At 33.8% G+C, this 24,468-nt stretch overlaps 2 protein-coding genes across 4 annotated transcripts; one reads left to right on the top strand and one right to left on the bottom strand.

Annotated features, from left to right (window-relative positions):
- The first annotated feature begins 2,097 nt into the window (after positions 1 to 2,097).
- Positions 2,098 to 7,880, top strand: LOC128163080 (WW domain-binding protein 1-like). Its single transcript, XM_052826554.1, has 5 exons — positions 2,098 to 2,208; positions 2,696 to 2,724; positions 4,292 to 4,369; positions 4,596 to 4,737; positions 7,647 to 7,880. The coding sequence occupies exons 1-5, from the start codon at positions 2,152 to 2,154 to the stop codon at positions 7,728 to 7,730; spliced, it is 390 nt and encodes a 129-aa protein (XP_052682514.1). The 5' UTR covers positions 2,098 to 2,151; the 3' UTR covers positions 7,731 to 7,880.
- A 7,432-nt stretch (positions 7,881 to 15,312) lies between these two features.
- Positions 15,313 to 23,436, bottom strand: LOC128164309 (beta-1,4-galactosyltransferase galt-1-like). Of its 3 annotated transcripts, none has more exons than XM_052828099.1 (2): positions 23,164 to 23,436; positions 15,313 to 17,339 (listed from the first exon to the last, which is right to left on the bottom strand). In XM_052828099.1, exon 2 carries the CDS (start codon positions 17,312 to 17,314, stop codon positions 15,560 to 15,562), a length of 1,755 nt encoding a protein of 584 aa, XP_052684059.1. In that variant the 5' UTR covers positions 17,315 to 17,339; positions 23,164 to 23,436; the 3' UTR covers positions 15,313 to 15,559. The 3 variants fall into 3 exon arrangements, with proteins under 3 accessions (XP_052684059.1, XP_052684060.1, XP_052684061.1); XM_052828100.1 differs by lacking the exon at positions 23,164 to 23,436 and adding an exon at positions 18,779 to 18,885; XM_052828101.1 differs by lacking the exon at positions 23,164 to 23,436 and adding an exon at positions 18,385 to 18,557.
- Positions 23,437 to 24,468: the final 1,032 nt, after the last annotated feature.

A 24,468-nucleotide genomic window follows, 5' to 3' on the forward strand; every position in this document is an offset into this window, starting at 1 on the left:
GTATTGTATATAAACCCTCTTCTCTAAATTTACTACATGTATATGTGAATTTAATAAATTTGAATAGGGGGCGGGGGGGGGTGGGGGGGGGGGGGTTCGAGACCCCCTCCACCCCCACCCACCCCCCCACCCCCCCCCCTTTCATTTGCCCCATGCATGCTTTGAGAACCAATGTAATATGAAGGATGAGAATTTGCTGAATAGAATATCAATGTCTGGCATTAGAGACATTTGAAATTTCAATTAAAAAACTTCAGAATTGACATTTAATTTTACTTATGCATGATAAGTGCTGTATTTTTTCACCTCTAATGTTTTCACGCACATATATATCACAATATTTGTGAATTTATTGTATGTATATGCATAAATATACTCTATAATGTACAGTTGATATATTGGATTTTTTTTTTTAATAAACTACCAGGTTACGTCCAAATTTTGGACTGACAAGTACTTTCACGTTTATATGATTTAATGTACAATTTGTTATGAAATGAATATGAACTACATTTACAGTACATTTCAAAAACTGTTATTGTATGAAAGGTTGATACAACTTTTAGACTAATTAATTCATAATCATAGTTTTGTTATTGAATTGGTACATTTTAATTATTTCATTCAATTTATAGAAAGACAGAGCTGAGGTTGCTTTAGATACAATTTGTGTATTTGCAAGCAGGTGAAGATTTTGATAGGTAAAATACATGTTTAAATATTTTTTTTCATATTTTTCAATTTAAAGTAATTTCAAGGTTTTGATTTTTGGAACTATTATTTTGTTATTATTCTGTTACAGTGCAGTATTAAATACCTTTGACAGGCTGTTGATTTAACTTGTAATAATTATTCTATATAGTTACATGGAAACTTTGTGCCCCCCCCCTTCCTTAACTTGTTTTTCTTTTGTGCCATTAATCCCCACTTTGGTGGGATGGATTAAAAACGGTGCTAATCAATTAAATAGTTACATATCTTTCAATTTTTATAATGGAAAAAAGTGATAGGATGGAAATCACTATGTTTTCAATGCCCAGATGAAACAATATCAGATTGGAATTAAAATATGTCATATATGTGATATAATGTTAATTTGATTGTGTGGTGGTTTTTTTTTTGTACCAGTCAAGAGATTTGTTTTTGTTGAATTGATTTTATGGCTTTGTTAATATATATACATGTATTATATGTACTAGCAATATGGCAAAAAATAAATGGAAAAGATTGAGGATTAAAAAAAAATTGTTATTCTTTAAATGATCCTGACAAAATCTACAAGATGTTGTGATTCAAATACATGTAGTAGTATTTTATCTCAGGAGTACATATATAATAAATGGTTTCATTACTACAGAGTTATCAGACTGAGTACATTAATTATAATAACTAATGAAGTGTTCTTTATACCATTCAGTGCAGACTGGTGATGCACTCTCTCAACTCACCAGAGAGAATCAATTAATGTAACGAAAACATCTTGATGATTTACCACAGAGCTCATTTCGCATAAACCACTCTTTAATTAAGGATGAGTGATCAACAAATTCATCAAATAGACCTAAAATGTACAAATTTTCGAAATATTTAAGAAAACTTCTACATAATTTTAGCACTGAAATTAAAATTTTAAAGTACACTTCATGAATTACTCCAAGCATAGGCGTCTGAACTGGGGGGGGGGGGGGTCTAGGGGTTGCTTTTTTTGCAAAGTTAGACCTAACTATTAGGCACATAGCATCATACCCCCCCCCCCCCCCTGATTAGGGTTTTCATGATTTTGGGAATTAGGTTTTTTTCTCAATATTTCTGAGGATTATTCTAGCCCCCCCCCCCCCCCTTTGAATTTGCTTCCGACGCCAGTGCCCAGAATGTGTAGATGGAGCTGCCGTATATTGACTACAGCGTGAAAGTTGGGGCAGTAATTTAATTAACTTTGAGGAAGTTCTTTTTCAAAGTCAGAAATATGAATTTGACTGATATATGAAAAATTGCACATTGCAAATCATTGTGCAAGATGTTAAGTAGTACTGTGAAATTTAGCGCGAAATAAGCTAAGTTCGGAAAATGTTCATTTACCAAGAACACTTTTGAGTTTTACAATGCTCCTTGTAAGCGTCCTTGACCTTAGATAGTAAATAAACAGTGACAATGGCGGACTGCCTGTCCGTCTTGGCTGCTTTTGTCACCACTCTGCTGGTCAGACAGGTAATTAGAAAATTAAATTATCGACTTAGATGTTTGAAAACTTTGTTTATTAAGATAATTTGTTGATTACTATTTGCGAGTCAATGTTTTTGTGAACTTTTTCTTTGTCAGCTGTTCAGTCGATGTGGCGTGATTTTGGTCAGCTGTTTTTAACACGCGTTATGTAAATCCTACACGTGAATTCCATTCATTATAGTGTAAATCTGAAAACTAAGAATACATGTTTTACGGGTGATTGAACTCTGTTTACGTGCTTCATCAAAATTTTTGCTCTTCAAATAATCAATGAGGAATTTACTACGTCATCATTGTTTAAAAAAATTTAATTATGTCGTTTAGTTTTAAGCTAAAGAATAAAATATCATCCACTTAATATATTATGCATTCATTTTAAGAATATCATTTTAACCGCCCTTTGAGTACATTTTCATCACACATATACTAATTACCTTTTTAGATTGTTAATTGTTACTTTTCTTAATTACAGGTTGATGCTTATTATTGTGATAGTGGAAAGTAAGTCACTAAAAGAAATTATTTTGACATATCTTTATGCTTTTCTTTTTAACACTATCTGCACATTGCAATAATCTCTTGAATGTCAGACATGTCGGCCCAACGACACTTCGGCACAACGACACTTCGGCCCCAGGACACCTCGGCCCAGACGGGTCGGCCCAAAATTTGAGACACCTCGGCTCACGTAAAAGACATCTCGGTTCAAGCAAAATTAAAACAAAAATTTTTGATTTAAAAAGTTTTTATTTTATTAACATATATATTCTATCAAAATATTACATATCAAAGACGTGTAAAAGAAATTGAAATAATAAAAAAAATGAGACCATTATAAAGTTGTAATTGTTAAGCAAACAAGAAAGTAAAATTAAGAAAATGACGACAATTTCGACAACGACAATGACACTAATAGTTAAACAAACAAGAGGATGCAGCACTTTCCTTTGGAGTCGCAAACGGGTGTCATGGGTGACAATGAAGATTTAATTACGAGCAGTTAATTATAAGACGATAATCACCGAAGTCCATATATATCCTTTCAATAATTACCACCCCATATCAGATTTACAAAATCGTCAGAGAAACAACACATCATGACATTTCATTTCATTATTACGCAAAATATTTTTATTGTGTCCACTTTCTGTCAATCTTTGTAGATTTAATAAATTTATGAAAATATCTAAATATTGCAATCTTTAAATCCTAGATTTAACACTATATAATATATATTTCAAGTGTGTCATCAATTCCTGAAATTTCCGATCTACAAAATTCACATATTCTATTATTATTGTAGTGAAAAAAGTTAAGTAATAAGATTTCAACAACCTTAAAGTCATCAAATTTCTATTGGCTGTTGACAAAAAAAAAATAAAAATGAGACGCGTGACAATCAAATGAAACAAATACATAGAGTTTGATTGACAGGTTTAGTTATACATGTATGCAATTGTGACCCGATGTCCGAAGTTATGCGCGCTTATTGTACATATCGATGTAAATTTAAAAACAATAGACATGACCTTTTCACTAAAAGTTGATTTAGGTTTGTTTCTATCTAACCTTCCACATAAAAGATATTTTTTATAGACTTTAATGAACTTTATTCATTAATGTTGTGTAATAACGATATACTAATCATTCAGTGTTGATTAAATAAAATATGATCATACTAATTTTAAATATAATGATCATGTGAGCGTCTTGTACGAATATTTTGATGCTAAATATCATTTGACATTTTTATCACATTTAGCACCAATTCAATATTTCATGTCGTTGGTCATTACCTTCAAAAAAGAAATAGAAAGAAGAAATCAATGAATAGATAAAGTAATTCTCTGCCCCTATTTTTTTAATATTTATTTTTAGTAGAACCTAAAGTTTCATTGGGCCGAGGTGTCTTTTACATGGGCCGACGTGTCAATAAATTTGGGCCGACCCGTCTGGGCCGAGGTGTCAAACGCCCTTGGCCGAGGTGTCGTTGGGCCGAGATGTCCGTCTACAAATCTCTTGAGCTCAATTTCGGTAATATATTCATTCTCCTCTGTTTTTGCTATAGGTGTGAGGCCAATGAATACTGCTGTGGGGAGAACATTTGTTGTGTATCATACACTGTGTGGGAACTGTGGTACTTCTGGTATGTCTCTCTCTCTCTCTCTCTCTCTCTCTCTCTTTCTCTCTCTCTGTATTTCTTTTTCATATATACATGATTGCACAACTGTTTCCATTTATGTGGAATAATATTAAACATATTAGGCCTACATTGTTGATTAAATAACCAAAATAACGACTTACTGACAACTACATAATATAATATTGACAACTACATATTGACACAAGTACTTTTTGATTTTATTATTCAGGTTTGGCTTGGTATTTTTCATGATTTTGCTAACTTCCTGTATATACATGTGGAGATCTGGATACAGGGAGAGAATTATTTACTTTGGAACCGTCCCCCCATCCTACAGCCCTCTGTCTCACAAGGAGGCTCACCTACAGACGGTATGTTCTTGTTCAAAATAAGTGGTCATTTAAGGTAGTTCACGGGTTTACCTGCTTGTGAGAAAACCTACCTTGAAAATTTGTCCACATGATCCATAGGTTTTATAGTTTTATTTCTAAAATTTATTTAAGATTCGTCTGTGCGGTAATAATGTTATTGTGTTTCAAATACAGTGTCATTAATAAAACCAAGCAACGCCATTTCAATAAAATATATAGTAAAATGCACATTTTAACCGAGAAACGCATTACAAAACTATGCTCCAAACTTTTAAATGATTCAGACGAAATTAATCATACTCAACACAAAAACAGAGGAGATAATTATGAATCAATTCATAAAAAAATATCAGTATGTGTTCTTGGCCAATTTTTGGCAAAAAAACTTTAAAGATTTAAAAGATTTCTCAAAACCTTATATTTTCATTACGAAGTTAGCCTGACATCATCATTTCCTTACTTCTTAGAACACCAAAATTGAAATGCATTTATTGACAAGACTAGCTGTTTAACACATTTTAGAACATGTAAATGCTTATCAAAAATTATTGTGAATGTTATCAAATGCAATTAATGTAAGGCTGTAAAGATACAGAAAATTGCTATTTTTGTTTTTATGAAACTCTGAGTCAATCAATGCAAAAATAGTATGCCAGGTAACTACTGACATTATAAGTAAGTAATCGAATAAAACAGTTATCTCAAGCCAAAAGAAATTTAAGAATTTAATCGGTAGTACAGATTACAGAAGTTATAATGTAAAAAAAAAAAAAGCGAAGTTAATGCATACATTCTATTTTAAAACCTGACTTTAAATGGAAGAGTTCTAACGCACACTCATTCTTTATCTTTATAGAACAAAATGTGACAATCTATGTGACATCTTTAAATTTTCAGCACTTGATATTTATAAATCTTTGTATTCATAAAATGCATATACAAGCATTTTCTTTTATACTTCTAAATATCTCATTTGTCATTTTAAAAAAAAATTATGAGTTTACTATGACGGTCAACTCTTACGTCGATTCCTATTGTGACGTCAGCAAACCCGTGAGCTACGTTAAGGGTCCTCCACACTCTTTCGAAAAGTTCTGCATACAAACCCAAACTTTAAAAATTTTTTAAATAAATGGATGTTTAATATGTGTTTGACTTGAAAATGACAGAAAAACCTTTAGCATTTAGGGAAATTTTTTTATTGCTTTCCCTGCAAACACAATTTCATATGGTATTCGAACCTGGGACCTGCAGGCCAGTAGATTAAAGCTACAACCGTTGCGCTAGAGAGATAGAGACAACAAGAATTGGCGATATAAATGGATTTATTATGGGTTAAATTCACCATGTTGTGACTTAATGTCATAAAAAAGAAGTTACAGATGTCAAGGACCCTTAATATATTGTTAAAGGCCGAACATTTTTACCGGGTGGTAAATCTCAGGTGAGGGCGGGGCTTAATTATTTGAGGTGTAAAAGCCTCCGGGGCTTACAGTCTATCTGCGGTCGTGAACGCTGCTAATCGCTATACACAGGAAGCAGATTAATACACAGGAAATAAATATTTAGTCAGAATTGGTCTTAGTTTAAATATCTTATTGTTCTTATGACCATACGAAGCGATTTTATATGGAAATCTTATGTATTGTCCGAATTTTCTCTGTTAAAGGGGCATGGTCACGATTTTGGTCAAAAATTATTTTTTCAATTTTAATGTTTACAATGCTTTTGTAAGGCATTTCTAATAGGCAACCAAAATTTGAGTGTCATTTGATGAGTTATAAGCGAGTTACAGAGCTTACAATTCTTCGCTATGTAAATAAAGCGTTTACAATTAATGGATTTCGTTTTCCATGGGGTGGCGTTTTCATGCACTAAGCTCCCATTGAGTGAATTACCAGTAAATACAGCTTTAGTAGACCATAAGTTTGTGTTAAAAAGAAAATTTATTTGTTTTGGAGCTGCTCATGCATCTTCATGGAATTTATTACATCAGATACATTCAACATAATTCAAATATAAATTGTGCATATTTTCAATCAATGAATAATTATTTTTCATAATATTTTAAGAATTAAATTTTTAATTCCCCCATATAATACTTGACGGAAGATATCAAAGATAATGTTGTTAATTGCACGTAAACAGAAATCCACGAACCTGGCCAGATCACGCTCTGACGATCACGTCAATCAGACTGGGGGCTATTGTTTCAAGCTTGATTGACAAGCGGCATCATTTTGAAGTTTGTACAGGTAAAAGGGGGCATTCGTAAAATGTTCGGCCTTTAACATATTATTTTTGACTGTTCATTTTTATTTTACCATTTTTGACATAACTAAAGCAGCTTCCAATAGATCAAGTACATTGTACATCGCTTAGTGCCATGCGTTCATGTACAAGAATAGGTGCATCAAGAAGAAAAATTTTACACATTGAAAGATACATGTATAATAATTCTCAAATTAATCTGACATGCCTTTTTTAGTTTGTTAAATAACAATAAACTTCTGGATCCAAACAATTTGGCTTACACATGTGAAAATACCTTCAATTTATACTCAATAACATATTTATATATTATGGAATTTTTCTGAACTTAAAACTAAATAATAGTTTATACTGTAAATTCCTTATATCACACGAGTACTTAATTCCACGATCCTGCTGTATTGTATCAATTCGCGAGAATATAAAATCGCGAACGCAGAACTTTTATCCTTATTTCTCACAGCTCTCAACTCTCAAAAAATAATGGCGCGATTTTAACTTGGATAATAATTCCTCGCATTTAATTAGGAATCTACAGTATCCTAAAAATTCATATTTAAAATGTTTTAGGTAGATCTGATATTGACCACCCAGCCTCTTTTATTTAGAGTTTTAATTCAGATCATTATTTGTTTTAGTCTCGGTACTCAGATGATTTTGGTCCCCTACCTTCTTACGACGAAGTGGTGCACGGCCAGCACCAAAAACTCCCACCCCAGTGAATTTGTGGCCAGCTATCGACAGAAGAAGGTCACAAACATTTACAGTTGTTGCCTGGAAGGCAGGTGAAACATTTAAAGAATAACGTCATCATGCTGATACGCTGATAAAGTCAGTGAAATGTGGTATATCATGTTGGGGTTTTTTTTGGGGGGGGGGGGGGGGGGGCTGGTGGGGAAGGGAGGGAGTTAGATATGTACAAATAGGCTGTATAGATTTTGCTGAGGTATGATATATATTTTTGGTGTCGCAAGAAAGAAATTTTAAAATTGTATCATTTTATGTTTCATATTAATTAGAGTTAGAAAATACAATGCAAGGAATGAGAGAATTTTCCATTCATTTTGACTCATCGAAGCTTTAGATTAGAAATAGTTTTGATTTGAAATCGATTAAAATTGGTTGTCATTGTGCAATATTGCTACACATATACTTGCCTTTTTTTTCCCTCTAATTCAACAACTTTTTGAATTCTTTTATTTAATCGGTGATTTAAAATTTCAAAACAAGTAAAATCTTGTCTCACTCTCACATATGTACTACTTATGGGCTTTTGTTATGTGTTTGGACTAAACAATGTATTAGTACTGGTTATACTAACCACCACCACACTGCGGTCCTTTCGATCAGCCGTTTACTTTTTGTAGCACGATTACAACATTCATATCTGTCTGAGAGAATCTCATATTTTTACCTGTTAGGACTTTTTTGGTCAGTCCACATGTACTCGTTACCACAACTATAGCTTAATAATTAAACCAAAAAAAAGCAAATTTCATTATTATACATATTTAAGCAATAATGTTGGAATGTGGTTATCTACCAAGTTTGTTACACTTACAAGATTTCTGTCGTTCATGCTAGATTTTTATTTGATGAACGGGTGGGAGGGGGAGGATTGTTGAATTAATTTGCTTGAAAAACTTTGCAAGATTTAATTTTTCCCCCATTTTGTTGGAATTTATTCAAATACTCTCTTAGGTACTTATGTTTACATGTGTTTTTCCACCACCAAAATTTTCCCTAACTGTTCATTATAATTTCCCCTTGCTTTTCGTTATAATTTTTCTTAACTTTTTATTATATTTTCTCCTGTAAACTTTTCATTATTTCTTTATAATTCTATTTTTTTTAAGAAGCTGGTGCAGTTTAAAATTATATTTTGATAAAAACTGATTGATCGTTAAAAAAAAGCAATACAAATATGAATGTGTTATTTGTACAATGTATATGATATTGTGGTTGTCATCATTCATAGTGTCGCACACAAATTCAAAGCTGATTTCATAGAATAGTATGCATATGTTCTTACATTTTTTTCTTGCACTATGTTGTCATCAGAGTATGTTTTTAGCTCACCTGAGCCAAAGGCTCAAGTGAGCTTTTCTGATCACAATTTGTCCGTTGTCTGTCGTTGTCGTCGTTGTCGTTGTCGTCGTTGTCGTTGTTAACTTTTCACATTTTCATCTTCTTCTCAAGAACCACTGGACAGATTTCAACCAAATTTGGCACAAAGCACCACTAGGTGAAGGGGATTCAAGTTTGTTCAAATGAAGTGCCACGCCCTTTTTAAAGGGGAGATAATTGAGAATTATTAAAAATTTGTTGGTATTTTTCAAAAATCTTCTTCTCAAAAACTATTCAGCCAGAAAAGCTTAAACTTGTGTGGAGGCATCCTCAGGTAGTGTAGATTCACGTTTGTTCAAATCATGGTCCCCGGGGGTAGGGAGGGGCCACAATTGGGGGATCAAGTTTTACATAGGAATACATAGAGAAAATCTTTAAAAATCTTCTTCTCAAAAACTATCAGGCCAGAAAAGCTCAAATTAAAATGGGAGCATCCTCAGGTAGTGTAGATTCAAATTTGTTCAAATCATGGTTCCCGGGGGTAGGGTGGGGCCACAATTGGGGGATCAAGTTGTACATAGGAATATATGGAGAAAATCTTTAAAAATCTTCTTCTCAAAAACTATTAGGCCAGAAAAGCTCAAATTAAATTGGAAGCATGCTCAGGAAATGTAGATTTAAGTTTGTTCAAATCATGGTCCCCGGGGGTAGGATGGGGCCACAATTGGGGGATCAAGTTTAACATAGGAATATATAGAGAAAATCTTTAAAAATCTTCTTCTCAAAAACTACTAGGCCAGGAAAGCTCAACTTTGAGTGGAAGCATCCGCAGGTAGTGTAGATTCAAGTTTGTTTAAATCATGGTCCCCAGGGGTAGGGTGGGGCCACAATAGGGGGATCATGTTTTAAATATAGAGAAAATCTTTAAAAATCCATCTTCTAAAAAACTATTAGGCCAGAAAAGCTCAAATTAAAATGGAAGCATCCTCAGGTAGTGTAGATTTAAGTCTGTTCAAATCATGATCCCCGGGGGTAGGGTGGGGCCACAATTGGGGGATCAGGTTTTACATAGGAATATATATAAAGAAAATCTTTGAAAATCTTATTCTCAAAATCTATTAGGCCAGATAGGCTCAAATTAAAATGGAAGCATCCTCAGGTAGTGTAGATTCAAGTTTGTTTAAATCATGGTCCCCGGGGGTAGGGAGGGTCCACAATTGGGGGATCAATTTTTACATAAGAGTATATTGAGAAAATCTTTTTAAAAATTTCTTTTAATAACTATTTGGCCAAGAAATCTCAAATTGGCATGTAACCATCCTCAGATAATGTAGATTCAAGTTTGTTCAAATCATGGTTCCTGGGGGTAGGGCGGGGCCACAATGGGGGATACATTTTTATATAGAGAGAAAATCTTTAAAAGTCTTCTTCTCAAATGTATTAGGCCAGGAAAGCCCAAATTTGAGTGGAGGCATCCCCAGATCATATAGATTCAAGTTTGTTTAAATAATAGTCCAGGGGTAGGGTGAGGCCACAATGGGGGATGAAATTTTACTTAGGAATATATAGAGAAAATCTTTCAAAATCTTCTTTTTAAAGACTATTTGGCCAGAAAAGCTTAAACTTGTGTAGAGGCATCCTCGGGTAGTGTAAATTCAAGTTCGAAAATCACTAGTGGTAGGGCGGGGACCGTGATGGCGGTTTGAATTTATACATAGGAATATATAGAGAAAATCTTTAAAAATATTCTGGGAAAGTTTTTGGTCCAAAACTCAGTACTTAGTGTGAAAGCACAGGTTATGAGATTAAAGGTAGATTTAAGTTTGATGAAACCATGATTCCCTAGAGAATAGTGGGGCCACGAAATGGGGGGGGGGGGGGTATATAGGAATAGAGAAAAATCTTAGAGGTACAACAACAAAAGGGGCTTGGTATTTACCAAAAAATAAGAGGTGGATAAAAATTGGCAGATTTTCAATTTTTTTTTAGCAAGATCTACTGTACTCAGTTGTCAAGATATTTTGATACTGTAATGCTAATTTGATCAGAATTAAGGCAATTGTTGCTCAGGTGAGCGATGTGGCCCCTGGGCCTCTTGTTTTCTTCACATTTCAGTATCTTGTTTTAGTGTAGAATATACAAATCCATTTGTTATATTTTTTCCTCATGTTAATTTTGGTCTGTTTTCATTCCATGATATAAATCACACCATCTTTATAGAGCTGGATGTTTTCTTACTGTTAATCAGTTAATGTGGAAATGTTTTTGATAGTATGTTTTAAAAGGGCTTGATGGTGGTGGCCATTTTTAGACTGTACTGACCTTCTTTTAAAGAAGAGCTCCATATCGAAATATAGGAAAATGCCCAAATTTAAAAGGTTAAATATATGGATCTTTTCTTTGTTAAATTACAGTTAATAGCTTAACAATATCTATATGAAAATTTTAGGAAGATCTTATGGCGACTTATGCAGGTATAATTTTTTGAAATTCTATGTACAGCTGAAAAAATATTTCCACATTTTCTGTAACAGACTGAAGTTGTTATTTTTCGCATTTCAGTAATGATGTTAATACTCGTTATCATCAACTGTCAGTTATCTTCTTTAAAAATCAGAAATATTCTCACAGTATTTCTGAAAGCTACATGTATATCAATTTAATTTTCAATGTATTGCGTTTGACATTTGATTTTACCCCCAACTTATCAAAAAATCTTGTGTCGAAGAATTGTTGTTGTTAATTAAGACATAGTTTGTTGAATATTTATTTCATTGATGCACTGGATGTTGATTTACTTAAAACTATTTGTGACAAAGTCATACTCTTTTTTCCTTTTGTAATACATATATAGGTTAGCAAATTTTTCATGCATTGAAAAAAAAAAATAACATTCATAATTCAGGTACAAACTGTTATAATGTTTGTTATATTATCAAAATGACATATAAAGAGAATTCTAAGGAAGAATTTTTCATGTTCCTTAGATAAACAAAAATCTTCAAAATGTTCTTCTATCTCAATATATTAAAAAGTACCCACCAGGATCAAGGTCAAGGGAAAAAATATAAATTTTAAGGTCATTGATCATCAGAGTTCATGGTCAAAATACTCAAATTAGTTCTATTGGCTCTAATTTTATTTGGTTTGCGTGAGTGAATCCAGAAATTGGGGGGGGGGGGGGGGTTGAAGGCCAAGGAAGTTTGTTGTTTGTTAATTTGCACGATAATTGATATGTGGTCAATATTTCAACATGCCATTTTGCTTAGTCTTCTGTTCTGTTAAAATAATATCTTTGCTTATAAAACAAGTTCCAAGTTGACCAGTGTGGTTTGATGTTATCCTAATATTTTTTGGCTTTGATTCAATAACATTTCTCTTGTGCCTTAATAATCGAAAAAGCCTACTAAATTTTAATATGTTAACTGACTGTGTAATTAACATTTCATCCCAGACCCTTGGATCTAAGCATCTAACATATATTATAAGTTTTCACTACCTGTGGATTTTTTTTCCTTCCTTATTTGTATTTAAGAGTTGTTAAGGTATCCCATCCTTTCATTAGATCAATTGATTTAGATTTTTTTAAGAGGTTTAAAAAACGTATTTCCTAATCGATAAAAAAGAAAGAATTTTCAAAAATGATTTTTTTTATTCCTTAAGAGAAGAATGCCAGGAAATTCTTTTAAGGGAATGTTATCTCCCCTGGATCTTGAAAATTTGTTTTACCGTAGCTTTAAACATCTATGGAGAGATATGATAATAAGCTTTGATGCTTATAAAATATCACTGATGATCTTCAATCTACTTACTGCATCAGAAACACACAACACAGAGACTTTTTTTCTTTTATTTGTAAGAATTTTTTTCTTCATACATGTATATCTATATCAATTTATTTAAATATGTGCTACTAATTAAGAAATGAGTATACATCAGTATTTTTGATTTTTTTTATGTTTTGTGGTGTTGATTATAACATTATATTGTATTTTTTCTCATCTATGTGAGGTCTTGACTCAATGGTTTATTTTTTCAGTGCATTGGAGTTCAGCAGGGAAATAATAACGTCTGATTTACCCTGTGTTATTCTAAGCTTATAGGCCAGTATTCTGAAAATCAAAATTCACGATTTCCCTTTTATTAAGTACTCTTTTATAGATTGATTTTGTTAAGTTTAAACTACTTACTTCATCCAAATTAAGAACAAGAAATGTAAAAAAAAAAAAAAAAAAAGTATTTGAATTCTCTTTCCCTACGCATGTCTGAACTGTGTTATGTACTTCCGGTATTTTCTCCCTCACTGATGAAATTGACCGGTTCCGTCTTGACTGTTTTATAGAATCTGTGATCGGGTCTCTAATATATGTGATATCACGTACTAGAAGCTATTTATCATTGATGTTGAATGTGATATAGTATTTTTGTCACTGTGAATTATTAAATCATCTCTATTTTAAGCAAGTTCTTACCTTATTATTGCTTATTATTGCTATTCTTTTTGACATTTTACAACAGTGTCATACACAATCGCTTTGAAGTTACATTACACGATAATCGTGGTAGTTAAATCCTGCTCTGAACCATGAAGAATCATAGGACAGGTGCTTATACTCGGTTTCCGTGGTGCTAAGCAGATGAGCGTCATTGTCGCCCCTGAATAGAGCACCGGTCCATCGCAGTTTAACTCCGAACGTAGACAGGATGGGCTGAGACAATAAAAATAAAGTATTTTGCACGTCTGTGGGCACAGCATTAAGTGACCACAGCAGGGTTTGAATCAGCGACCGTTGGGTTACTGGCCTAACACATATGACTACTGAACGATGTCCTTCACTCGATTTATATCGTGCTGCAATATTTTAAATGTACATGTATTTACACCAATGTAATGAATCAAAAATTACCATTACCACAGCGAACATGTCGGAGAAAGCACTGGAGATTAATATGATTTCATGCATCAAACAAACGGGTGCCTGTTATGTATGCGGCATCTTCGCTAGCCAAGGGTTTACGATCCGCTCATCTCCTGCATGGATCGTTAACCCTTGGCTAGCGAAGATGTGTATGCGGCGATATACTCGATTATCGTGTACCTATTTACAACAACCCTTTTTACGTGTGAATTTACGATATTAGCGCACCAGTCAAAAAATCACTCTGCAACATGCATAAACAAGGACATAAAGACGACCAATCATTGTGCATCAGTCAAGACATATGAAAACTTGTATCGTGTAACTGTCATGGGAAATCTGTCTTCACATCGTGCATATTTAAATTTCGACCAGAAAGTGTTTTATTGTTAGTACATGTAAACATTTTGACTTCATGTATCGGCAGTGGTAATGTATACTTAGACATTTGAAAATCAGAAAAAGTAATTTAATTTTCTAGCAAATAACGTAATCAATATCTTTCACTATTTCCATGTTGTCTTTGTTGTAAGCATTAATGCTATGTGTATTATTGCACTGCCCTGTAAGCTATGCAGTACGATAATGATTTTAACTTACAAACTTAAGACGTTCCGCCAGTAGATCTTATTCCATACTTAAAAGGAAAATCGCCTTGTCCGAAATAAACTTGCATGAATTTGTGTTAATCTTTGTGCTGTGTCCTTCAGTACACAGGACTTTAAAGGTTACGTTTATATGTACATTGCAATTGAGTTCAAAGGTCAGGCGGGGTGTGTGATTGTCTGCATGTCTATCTCTCTTTGTCTGACCACAACCTTAAAGTTGTTTATATTTACTTTAAACAGGGTTGAAGAGATTTTAAGATTTTTAGTCAACATAAAATTCAAGGTCAGGTTTCAATATCAGATTAAGGTCAAGACCGATGGAGGTCAATCGTCAAATTTGCTTCCATGAGACTATGTCATCATTGGTGACTCATGTTTTTATAACATAAAACTGGAAATGCATAGGTTTATTTTTCTAGCTTTAGATTTTTTACCGTCCAGCCAAGGCCTGGGTCATTGACAGACTTTAGCAATTATATACACTTCAGTGAGATCTTAATTGCCTTATTTCACACTTAACTATAAAAGTGAATTGGAACATTTGTTACTGAAGATATCCTCTGTTCTATACGCCTTCAAAACCACAACATTCAACAGCTAAGCAGATAGATATGATAATCCCGACTCAAAATGGATGTCACAATTCTCCTTCATTTGTAAGCTGCATGCAGCCAGTCCAAAGATACATAGCCGCGCATGACGTATGTTATAAAAACAACACTCAATTATTGTTAGTTAATTTTATGTATAAACATGTAAAACATTAAAATGTCCACAAAATGTAACAATATGTAATATTTGTGATACACTTACATGTAGTTCCCTTCCTGAATAAGTATTTTGTGTTTAGTTTGATACATATTTTTAATTGTGTCATTAGCGTGTTTGAAGAGCAATTTTATTGCTAAAATAATATTGTTCGAACACACTAAAATGTATAAATAGCTAAAATAGCTATTATGGCATCCTGCTTCCTTTGTCCGCTTGACTAGAACCGACTTCTATTCGGTTGAATTTGAAAAGTGATGTCCTAACACGCTTCAGGAGATCCCTCTTAAACCTATGCATTGAGTTGTCTTTCATTATTCTGTCGCAATTCATCCCATAGTTCCAATCACAGTCCCTGTAATGATGGATCAATGCAATATCTTCCGGAATCAACACGGATTTAAACTTGTCGTCCATCGGTTTACTTAAATGGTGAATTCCCAGCTCAAAGACCTTCTCTGGATACACTATCATCTTGGTTCGAACCTTACTGACACTGCTAGTTCGCAGTGTTATATTAACGGTCAGAAGTTGACTGTATTCGTCTTTGATGACGGGATCGTTGTTCCTAAAATTAGAATCAAAGAAAACACTGTGGAAACTAAACGCGGCGACTTTTTCGTTCTCCGAGAGAGAACGTCGGGCCACTGAGTTCAACTCGGGCAACATATTGTTCCACGTATTTGTTCTTTTTGGCACAATAAATTCATCGATGTCATTAAAAGACACTAATTCAGACACGTGAATGTTCCTGTACTGGCAATCCCATATTGCCGCCGATTGGCCGTGATACCAAATTTCGTGCGACTCCATCGTCAATTTCCAAGGGAAAAAGGTTACCACCCCAAGGTCAGAATAATACTGTAACAATTGGTAGATGTCATCTCGCTTTCTGTTGTAGTAAAAATATATATGTTCTGAGCCCAGCATCAGCGAAAACTCGATAAATTCGGTTAAACGCAATATATTGATGTCACCAAATAAAGGTGGAACACATGTGGATAATTTGTATCTAAATGGCGGCTCTTTGACATCAGGAATGATATCAATTGAAACAAAGGTATTTGGATTTTCACTGCTCGTCAAATTTACCCGTTGAATCCGACCATATTTATCTGGTATCTCACACGAGCACAAATATACTGAATTTTCTTTCATATGACTTTCACATGTCTGATAAAACTGCATTTCCGATTCGAACACTTCGCCCGTTTCATTGGTCTGCAATGAACACGAGAGTCGGGCATGGTCACGCGTTCTGCCAATCAAAATGAATCTGATTAAATTAGCCTCCTCACGAGAGTCAAAGAAAGAGGAGTAAAGGTAAACTCCCGTGAAAATTTCCAGGAAATTGTAGTTTGCGGTTGATATTGTAATATTGGGGTTTCGAAAGAATTTATCTACTTTGTTTTTCTTTGAATTGTCATTTGTCTTAGTTTCATCAGATTCCGCCATGTTTTGACGTGTTGAATATTTAGTGGTGTGAGTACGTGTCACGTGACCACTTTCCATTAAGAACGAGGTTTTGTTCCTTGCATCGCTTTTTTGTCGCAATTTCTCCTCTAGCCGTTTTGCACTCTCTCTAATTTTCTTGTCAAAGGAGCTTTCTTCGAGTTCCTTGAATTCGTGCGGGTTTCCTTGAAATGTATTTACTCGTGTTTTAGTCGCCGTATTTGGTGGTTCTTGGTTTTTCCTCTTCTGATAGAGTTGATCGTTGTATTCAATGAAGACGTTGCCACTGTGACCTTTCAACTTCCGATCCACTTTGGTTCGCTTCGTGTCCAACTTTTCTTCGTCGTAATCCAGTAAGGAACTGTAGTCATCTGACCCTCGGATCTCTCGGCCTTTATCCATCACCCTTGTGTAGAAATAGACTGTAACCATGAAGTATCCAAACATGATCAGTGCCAATACACGAAGGGTTTTTCGGCCTCGTGTGGCCATGTTTTTATGTTACATTTTACTACATCTGGAAAAAAAATAAACACAACTAAATCAGCTTTCAGCGATAATTGCATGCAGTAAAACTAATATAACCTGCTAAAAAAAATCATAAATTAAATCAAGTTGATTGCTGATTTTCTTGTATGAGTTTAATCAAGATTAAGAATTTAATCAATTTTGAACGTTAACTTTCTTTGCAAATCTCACAAATAATTGCCTCGCATCTTTGAAACCCTGCACCCTAAGCAAATTCACTAAAAAAAAAAAATGCTACCCTTTTCATTCACTTTACACAAAAAATGAACGCTGCACTGAACTTTGATACTCAAATTGATAACTGGATTGAGTCAATCGCAGCTTCTCGGGCCTTTCCGGCAGGCTCGGAAAAACTTTTCCGAGCCTGCCGGAAAGGTCCGAGAAGTTGCGATTGTGGATTGAGTTTGATCCCCGAACCTTCCTCTCTACAGTGATTGTAACACACTGAAGTGTTGTGTCATGTCCCACTATATGCAACGATTAGATTGTAAACCACTCATAGCAATGATTACTTTATTCGTATTGTACATGTACAGATATTGCCAAAATGATAGGGCAACCATTTTGTTTACTTTGTGGCCCAATACCTTGATCTATCTTTGAACAAGGAAAAAACGACTGCAATAAAGGGAAGTTTTTTCATGCTATTTATCTGAAATAAGACTCTGTTTAGTATATGTAATTTTGAATGTAAGTTGTTCGCATATAGGATTTTTTTTTTTTTGATATTTGGGAATCCGGACCAATCGAAAACCAGTTTCTTTATATAAATCTAATAAAAAATCATATCGCTAGATTTAAAAAACAAACAAATATGGTCTTTATAAATGACCATGAGAGCAATTTTGTTTTCACCAGCATCCTTCCTTTTACTCCCTTTTCCTTTACTTACAATAATAACACTATTCTAATGAAGTTCAAGTGCACATGTAATAAAAATAAAAACTGTATTGAAAATTTTTCTTGCCTTTTTGTTCAAATTAAGTTTGTAAAGGTACTTTGATAAGAATATTTTTATTTAAACAACTACTCACATTATTCACGCGATTAGAACCAATTTAACAAGAGCTTGGACCTTGGGTAGTTGTGTCAAACAGCAATGTGACATAGGCCTGTCTATTTCATTGCTGGCCACTCAGCCATGGCTCTTTGAAATCAACAAGATTTGTCTGGCTTTTGAGCTATGACTACGCAATCGGTGCATATTTCGCTTGAAAACGCGTCATTTTTAACTTGTTTTGACACAAGAGATAGATAGCAACGTCCAACCGAAAGTCCAAGGTCTTGTTAAAATAGTTCTAATAAGAAATCACAGAAACCCCGCACCCCCCCCCCCCCTAAAAAAAAATTCAAACAAACAAACAAAATACCCCCACCAAAATCGCACTCAACTTCTTAGTTATTATAATGACTTATACAAACACTTACCAATGGGATTAGTAATTAATCTGATCACACAACTAAAGTTACTGCTGTGCAATGTATACCGCGATGCTATATATATGTAGTCGTATCAACTTCATGTTTTATACGTGTATATTGATAATACGGTTGATATAGATGGATAAGTAAACAGTACTTATAAAGTCAGCCGGTCAAAGGACGGAAGGTTGTAGCTAAAGATTCACAAACAATTATGGGTATCAAATGGCCACACATGTATATTTTGTAAATCAGAGACGCATGGAATCATTGGCGTCAAAATTCTGAGACGCATCTCAAAGGCGCATGAAGTCAGTCAGAAACACCTTAAATGATATGTTTTATCGGGAATTTTGAGTCAGTGACGCCAAGTTATACAAAGTACACATGTTTAAGTCATAAACACTAAGGCTTATTCCAACTTACGCAAGTTTAAGTTAGAGACGCAATTTGCCATACGTATCTAATTAATCGAGAGGACGCATCAGTAATCACGTCTGACACGTCAGAGTATGCAGTAATGTGACGCTTTCATAGCTATGGAATTTTGACGCCTTTTCATCCGTGATATAAATTAAAGATATTTTTACAAACAATTGATATGTATCAAAAATACAGAAACCGTTTTCATCTCGGATAAACATTCAGGGCTTTAAAAGTTGTACTAGTATATCATGCATAGTATATGTAGTAGTAAATGGAATAAGAAATGTCTGACTGAAGTTTTATTTTGTGAGTTTAATAGATTTACCTTAAGGAAGCTAAACAGCAAATTAACCATCGGATCTACATTTATAGCTTTAATAAATGATTTCGTGAGCTACAAACTGTTATTAAGTTAAGAAAAATCCGAACAGGTAATAATACAGAGTTCTCGTTCTTAGGGAGATTAAAAAAAGTCTTAAACTGGCATCGACCATCCAACCAACTTAATTAAACACTCAGTAAATCAATTGTTCTTTCGTTTAAAAGATAATGTACCATGGGAGCAGTATGACGATATATGTTACACTGTGTGGCGACAATGTAGCAAAATAAACTTCAAACGTATTAAGCTTTGTTAATCTGTGGTAATTTAGTTACTAGCATCAATCACAATCAAAAGATATTATGTGGATGTCTCCATTGCAAGTTGTATGAATCACATGCAGTAAAAAATTATCATGCACTAATTTTTTTTTTAATTTTCACTCTTAAGTTCTTAACTCATTATAAGAGTACAATGTATGACCAAACATGGGGAAGTGTCAAAGGTCAAATATGTAATTGGCTCTTCCATCTTTATGTATGTAGTATACTGGTCGACAAAACGAAAAAAATACCAATGATCTCACAACATCAACTGTCTTGACCTATGACCTGGTGATGTACTAACTACACGTATAAGAAGAACTGTGAAATTAGCCGCGCGTCCGATTACACCCCCCTTAATTATTTGCTATATAGATATAAGCGTAAGTCCAGATTTAAAAGAGATATTTATCATTGCTGGACATGTATATGTGTAAAACTAGGCTTTATTAAAAATCCTGAAGGTGGGTATCGTTAGCCTAATCAAATACTTCGGCACGAAAAAGGATTATTGTTGTCAAAGATATAAGCGGCCACAAAATAGTAGAATCAATACAAAGAGGGTTTTTTTTTCGGAAAAGAAGAATTTTTTGTTAGTCATATTTTTTTAAAATCTTGATGTATCCTATTCCTAAAATGAATAACTTGAGTTGACATAAGAAGGTGTATATTTGTAATTAATTTTAACTGGAAATTGGATTGGGGAGAGATGGGTAACTTAAAATTTGATAGACAATTTTTGAAATAAAATTATAAAATTTATTGATTTTTTCTATTTACAAGTGTTTTCCTTACTTGGTAACATTATTGAATAAACAGTCTAAAGTATTTCACGTGATATTTATGTACAATGTACAATGAGGTAACATGCTGTTAAAAACCTAGTTCCATATCTATTGAGGGGGGAAACGGTATAAATAAATAAAAAAAAAATATTTCTTATCACAAATGACAAAAATAACCTTCAAAGTAGTTCGATCCGGACAAATATTAAATACATAAAAAAATACATTTGAGTTTCGATGTTGGTTTTATGCTTTGCATTCTTGGAATTCGAAACTCTAGCTTTTAAAAAGGAGATACGAAAAATCCCCCCCCCCCTTCAATAGTGTCGCGATGTGTGCACTGCCAAAAGTGGAGAGTCTTATTCTTATCAGGGAATAACTCTCGAATAGGATTACAGGTCTTAAAAAGCACTTTGAAGTGTTTCATTCTAAAATTTCAAAGTCAGCGGTCCTATATTTAAAAAAAAGTCAATTGTCAAATTGTATTCTTATTGTGTGCAGAACGTTTTCAAAGACAAAGGGCGTTTTTTTAATAATAATGGACCTTTCTACCGACAAGAGTATTTACCATGTGTTTTGTATTATGAACTTATATCTTTTGAGTTAGATATGACTTTGAGAGTTTATCTTGAGGTTTTAGAAAAGACATGAATTGCGAAACTGCATGCATGGCGATGAGGAAAATTTTTAAAGTTTTCCTGTAAAAGATATAGATTTTGATTGTACATGTGTGATAAGGTTTAAATATCGGTGAATAAAAGCATTTCGTAAATTGGGTAAAATAAATATAAGAAATGAAATAAATGAAGAAAAGATCTTGTTGCAAATGTATTAACGTGTCATATATATGTACGTATATTTAAGAAACTCAGTTTGCAAATAGTTCCAGAGAAGGACAGTAGAAGACAACGATAAGAAGACAAGTTTGGTCAAATATCATCTTATCAGTTATAAATGTAACATGCACTGTCATGCACATGCATTTAAACGCTAGATCTTATTTACATAAGAATGATTGAGAGAAGTCTAAACGCCGAGGTATCTCAGAAATAGGTTGTGCACACAGAAATGTAAGTTACAATTGTCACCGGTATTTTGCTATTAAGAACAAAGAACAAATGTAATTAGATTTTAATGGTTTTATCAGCCTTTTTTAGTCGATGATGCAGTTAGCATGACTAACAATTTAATTAGCTGCAATGTTAAGAAACAATTCTTTTCATTAAAACATAGAAATGGGTTCTTCTCACTCAATAAATCAAATTGGCCGACAAAGTTGAATTTATCAAGGAATTTTTTAAGTTGATCAGGTGACGCGGATGTAGACAAAAAAAACCTCGAACATTTAAAAGAATCCGCAAAGAAAAAACTTGCTGATATATTAAACAAATTACATAATATTATTTAGATGTAAAATATAAATATATATATATATTTTACATCTAAAAATTCTAACTTTGATATTTATTTATTAACCTTTGAAACATGTTCAGCAATATTCGGACGGATGACTTCTAACCGCTACGGCAAACTTAAGTAGGGGAAGGGGGTGTTAACAATTACATTAATTGTACCGAAATTGTCTCCACCCAGTACTTTCATTACTTTGATTATGATTATCGTTATCAATAAGCTGTCAAATACAGTCAGGTCTCTATCACTTGATACACATGAACATCATTTATAGAGCCTACATATTTACCTGTGTGTGCAGAATTCATCTATCCGGGATACCGGTGAGATTGTATGTACATAAGTATCTCGATGATTTATATCCTCTCATTTCACGAGTTAGGGTATAGTTGACTTTTGTTGTAATAAATAACACAGCAAGAAAATAGGTACTCAGCTATTGACTTCCGTTTCATATTTAGTTTAAATGTTCAATTTGTAAAGAAAAGGAGAAAACGTGTACACCGGTAATCACTAAATTACAAAGTATATAAGTATGTGCAGGAAAATTTGAGAGAGAGAGAGAGAGAGAGAGAGAGAGAGAGAGAGAGAGAGAGAGAGAGAGAGAGAGAGAGAGAGATGTGAAGTTTAGATGGGTTGAATTGGGCAGTTAATAACAAAACAGCTAATTAAATTTTTTTTATAATGTGCTTTACAATCCTACCAACATATTTATACATTTTTACACTCTTGCAGTTAGAAAACATATTGTATGATTTGATATTTAAAAAAACAAAACAAACCAAAACGAAACAAAGGTAATAGACAAATTTTGATAAACGTTTTATTAAAATGTTGAAAATATATATTTTTTTCATAACAAGAATACATCGAATGATACGACTAAAATAAAATAACGTGCTAAAATTTAATTTTATCTGAGAGTTTATGTTTAAACTCATGCCACCGGTGAAACAAAATCAGATTTTGTCATGTTTGCATTCTACTAGACATACGGACTTTCGGACACAGCATCCAGAGAGACTTTCACCCCCTCCCCGTCTAATATTTTCTTATTTTAAGGCCCTTCACCTATTCCTTCACTTTGATAGCTATTCAGCAGAAATCAATGCCACAACTTACCTGCATTAATTCACCTTTTGATAATAGATCCCGCTCTTGTTGTTGTCTGCATGCAGACTGAAGACTGAAGACGGGTCCCTGATAAGTGGACGAGAGGTTCACATTTTGTGCAGTATAAAAGATAGGCCCCGATTGTAATAGTGCCTGTCGGACACATCGATAGGTTATCACGAGGGGCCAATGTAGAAGGAATAAATCTCCATGCGCCCGCATATTATGTAATTTGGCGGGTAATTAGTCATTCTGAAAAGCCTCCCCAAAATAGCCAGATTTTGACGACCAATTCTGGAGCTGATGAGGTAAGCGGGTTTTTTTTTCAGGGAGAGAATTATTATTTCCTCAGCACCTGGAGTATTTAGGATTACATGCAGATTAAATGGCAGGGTGTAACTGCTGAAATGGACCAGTAAAGTGTCGAAACACGTACACAGGAGGGTTTGAAGAGATTAACAGTGGCGGATCCAGCAAAGAACTTGAAAAGTTTGTTTACCCTCAGACGGTGACGAAATCCTTAACTTGGGACAAATATTTATCATAAATGCTCCACACAGGATATATACAGTGTACGGGCGATGTTTTTGTTACAGCGGTTTGTGCCTTAAAAACTCCGTTAACTGATTAACCTAATTTGAATAAAGCAACGCACTTTTATTTCTATCCATATATATACATTGTATGTGTAAATTGGTCGCTGGGTATAAATACGGTTGTGTTATTCAGTGCAGTTCTATACACGTATCAGCGATTAAGAAGCTGAGCAATGTTTAACTGCTGGCTCGCTGTAGTCCAAAATATCTGACATTTTCCTTGCTTTTTTTTTTTTAACGATTTTGATAATATTATACATGCCAGGAAAACATGTATGTAAAATTACATTTATGTAAAATATCAAAATCGTTAAAAAAGCCAGGAAAACGTCAGATATTTCGGACTTGCTGTAAAGGCGCTCGACTCTTGACTCTAACATTCCATCCAGCAGACGTTGAATATTAGATAGAACCTTTATAACAGGAGCTTGGACTTTGGGTAGTTGTGTCAAACAGCAATGTGATGTAGGCCTGTATATTTCATTTCTGGTCACTCAGTCATGGCTCTTTGAAATCAACAAGATTTGTCTGGCTTTTTGAGCCAAGACTACGCAATGTGTGTATATTTTACATGAAACCAGGATCATTTTTAACTTGTTTTGATGCAAGAAAAAGATAGGTACATCTTATTGAAAGTCCAAGGTCTTGTTAATATGGTTCTATTAGGGAACAAATGATCTATAGCAAAGGATGCGTTCATTTCGTATGAAACCATTGA

The sequence above is a fragment of the Crassostrea angulata genome, chromosome 9, assembly GCF_025612915.1.
Source record: "Crassostrea angulata isolate pt1a10 chromosome 9, ASM2561291v2, whole genome shotgun sequence".
NCBI classification, from domain to species: Eukaryota; Metazoa; Mollusca; class Bivalvia; order Ostreida; family Ostreidae; genus Magallana; species Magallana angulata.

Excerpts from the sequence above, each read along its gene's own strand:
- LOC128163080 (XM_052826554.1), top strand. The coding sequence starts at position 2,152 with ATGGCGGACTGCCTGTCCGTCTTGGCTGCTTTTGTCACCACTCTGCTG. Across the intron at positions 2,209-2,695 it reads CCACTCTGCTGGTCAGACAG|GTTGATGCTTATTATTGTGA; the intron begins GTAATTAGAAAA and ends TCTTAATTACAG. Across the intron at positions 4,738-7,646 it reads AGGAGGCTCACCTACAGACG|TCTCGGTACTCAGATGATTT; the intron begins GTATGTTCTTGT and ends TATTTGTTTTAG.
- LOC128164309 (XM_052828099.1), bottom strand. The coding sequence starts at position 17,314 with ATGGCCACACGAGGCCGAAAAACCCTTCGTGTATTGGCACTGATCATG.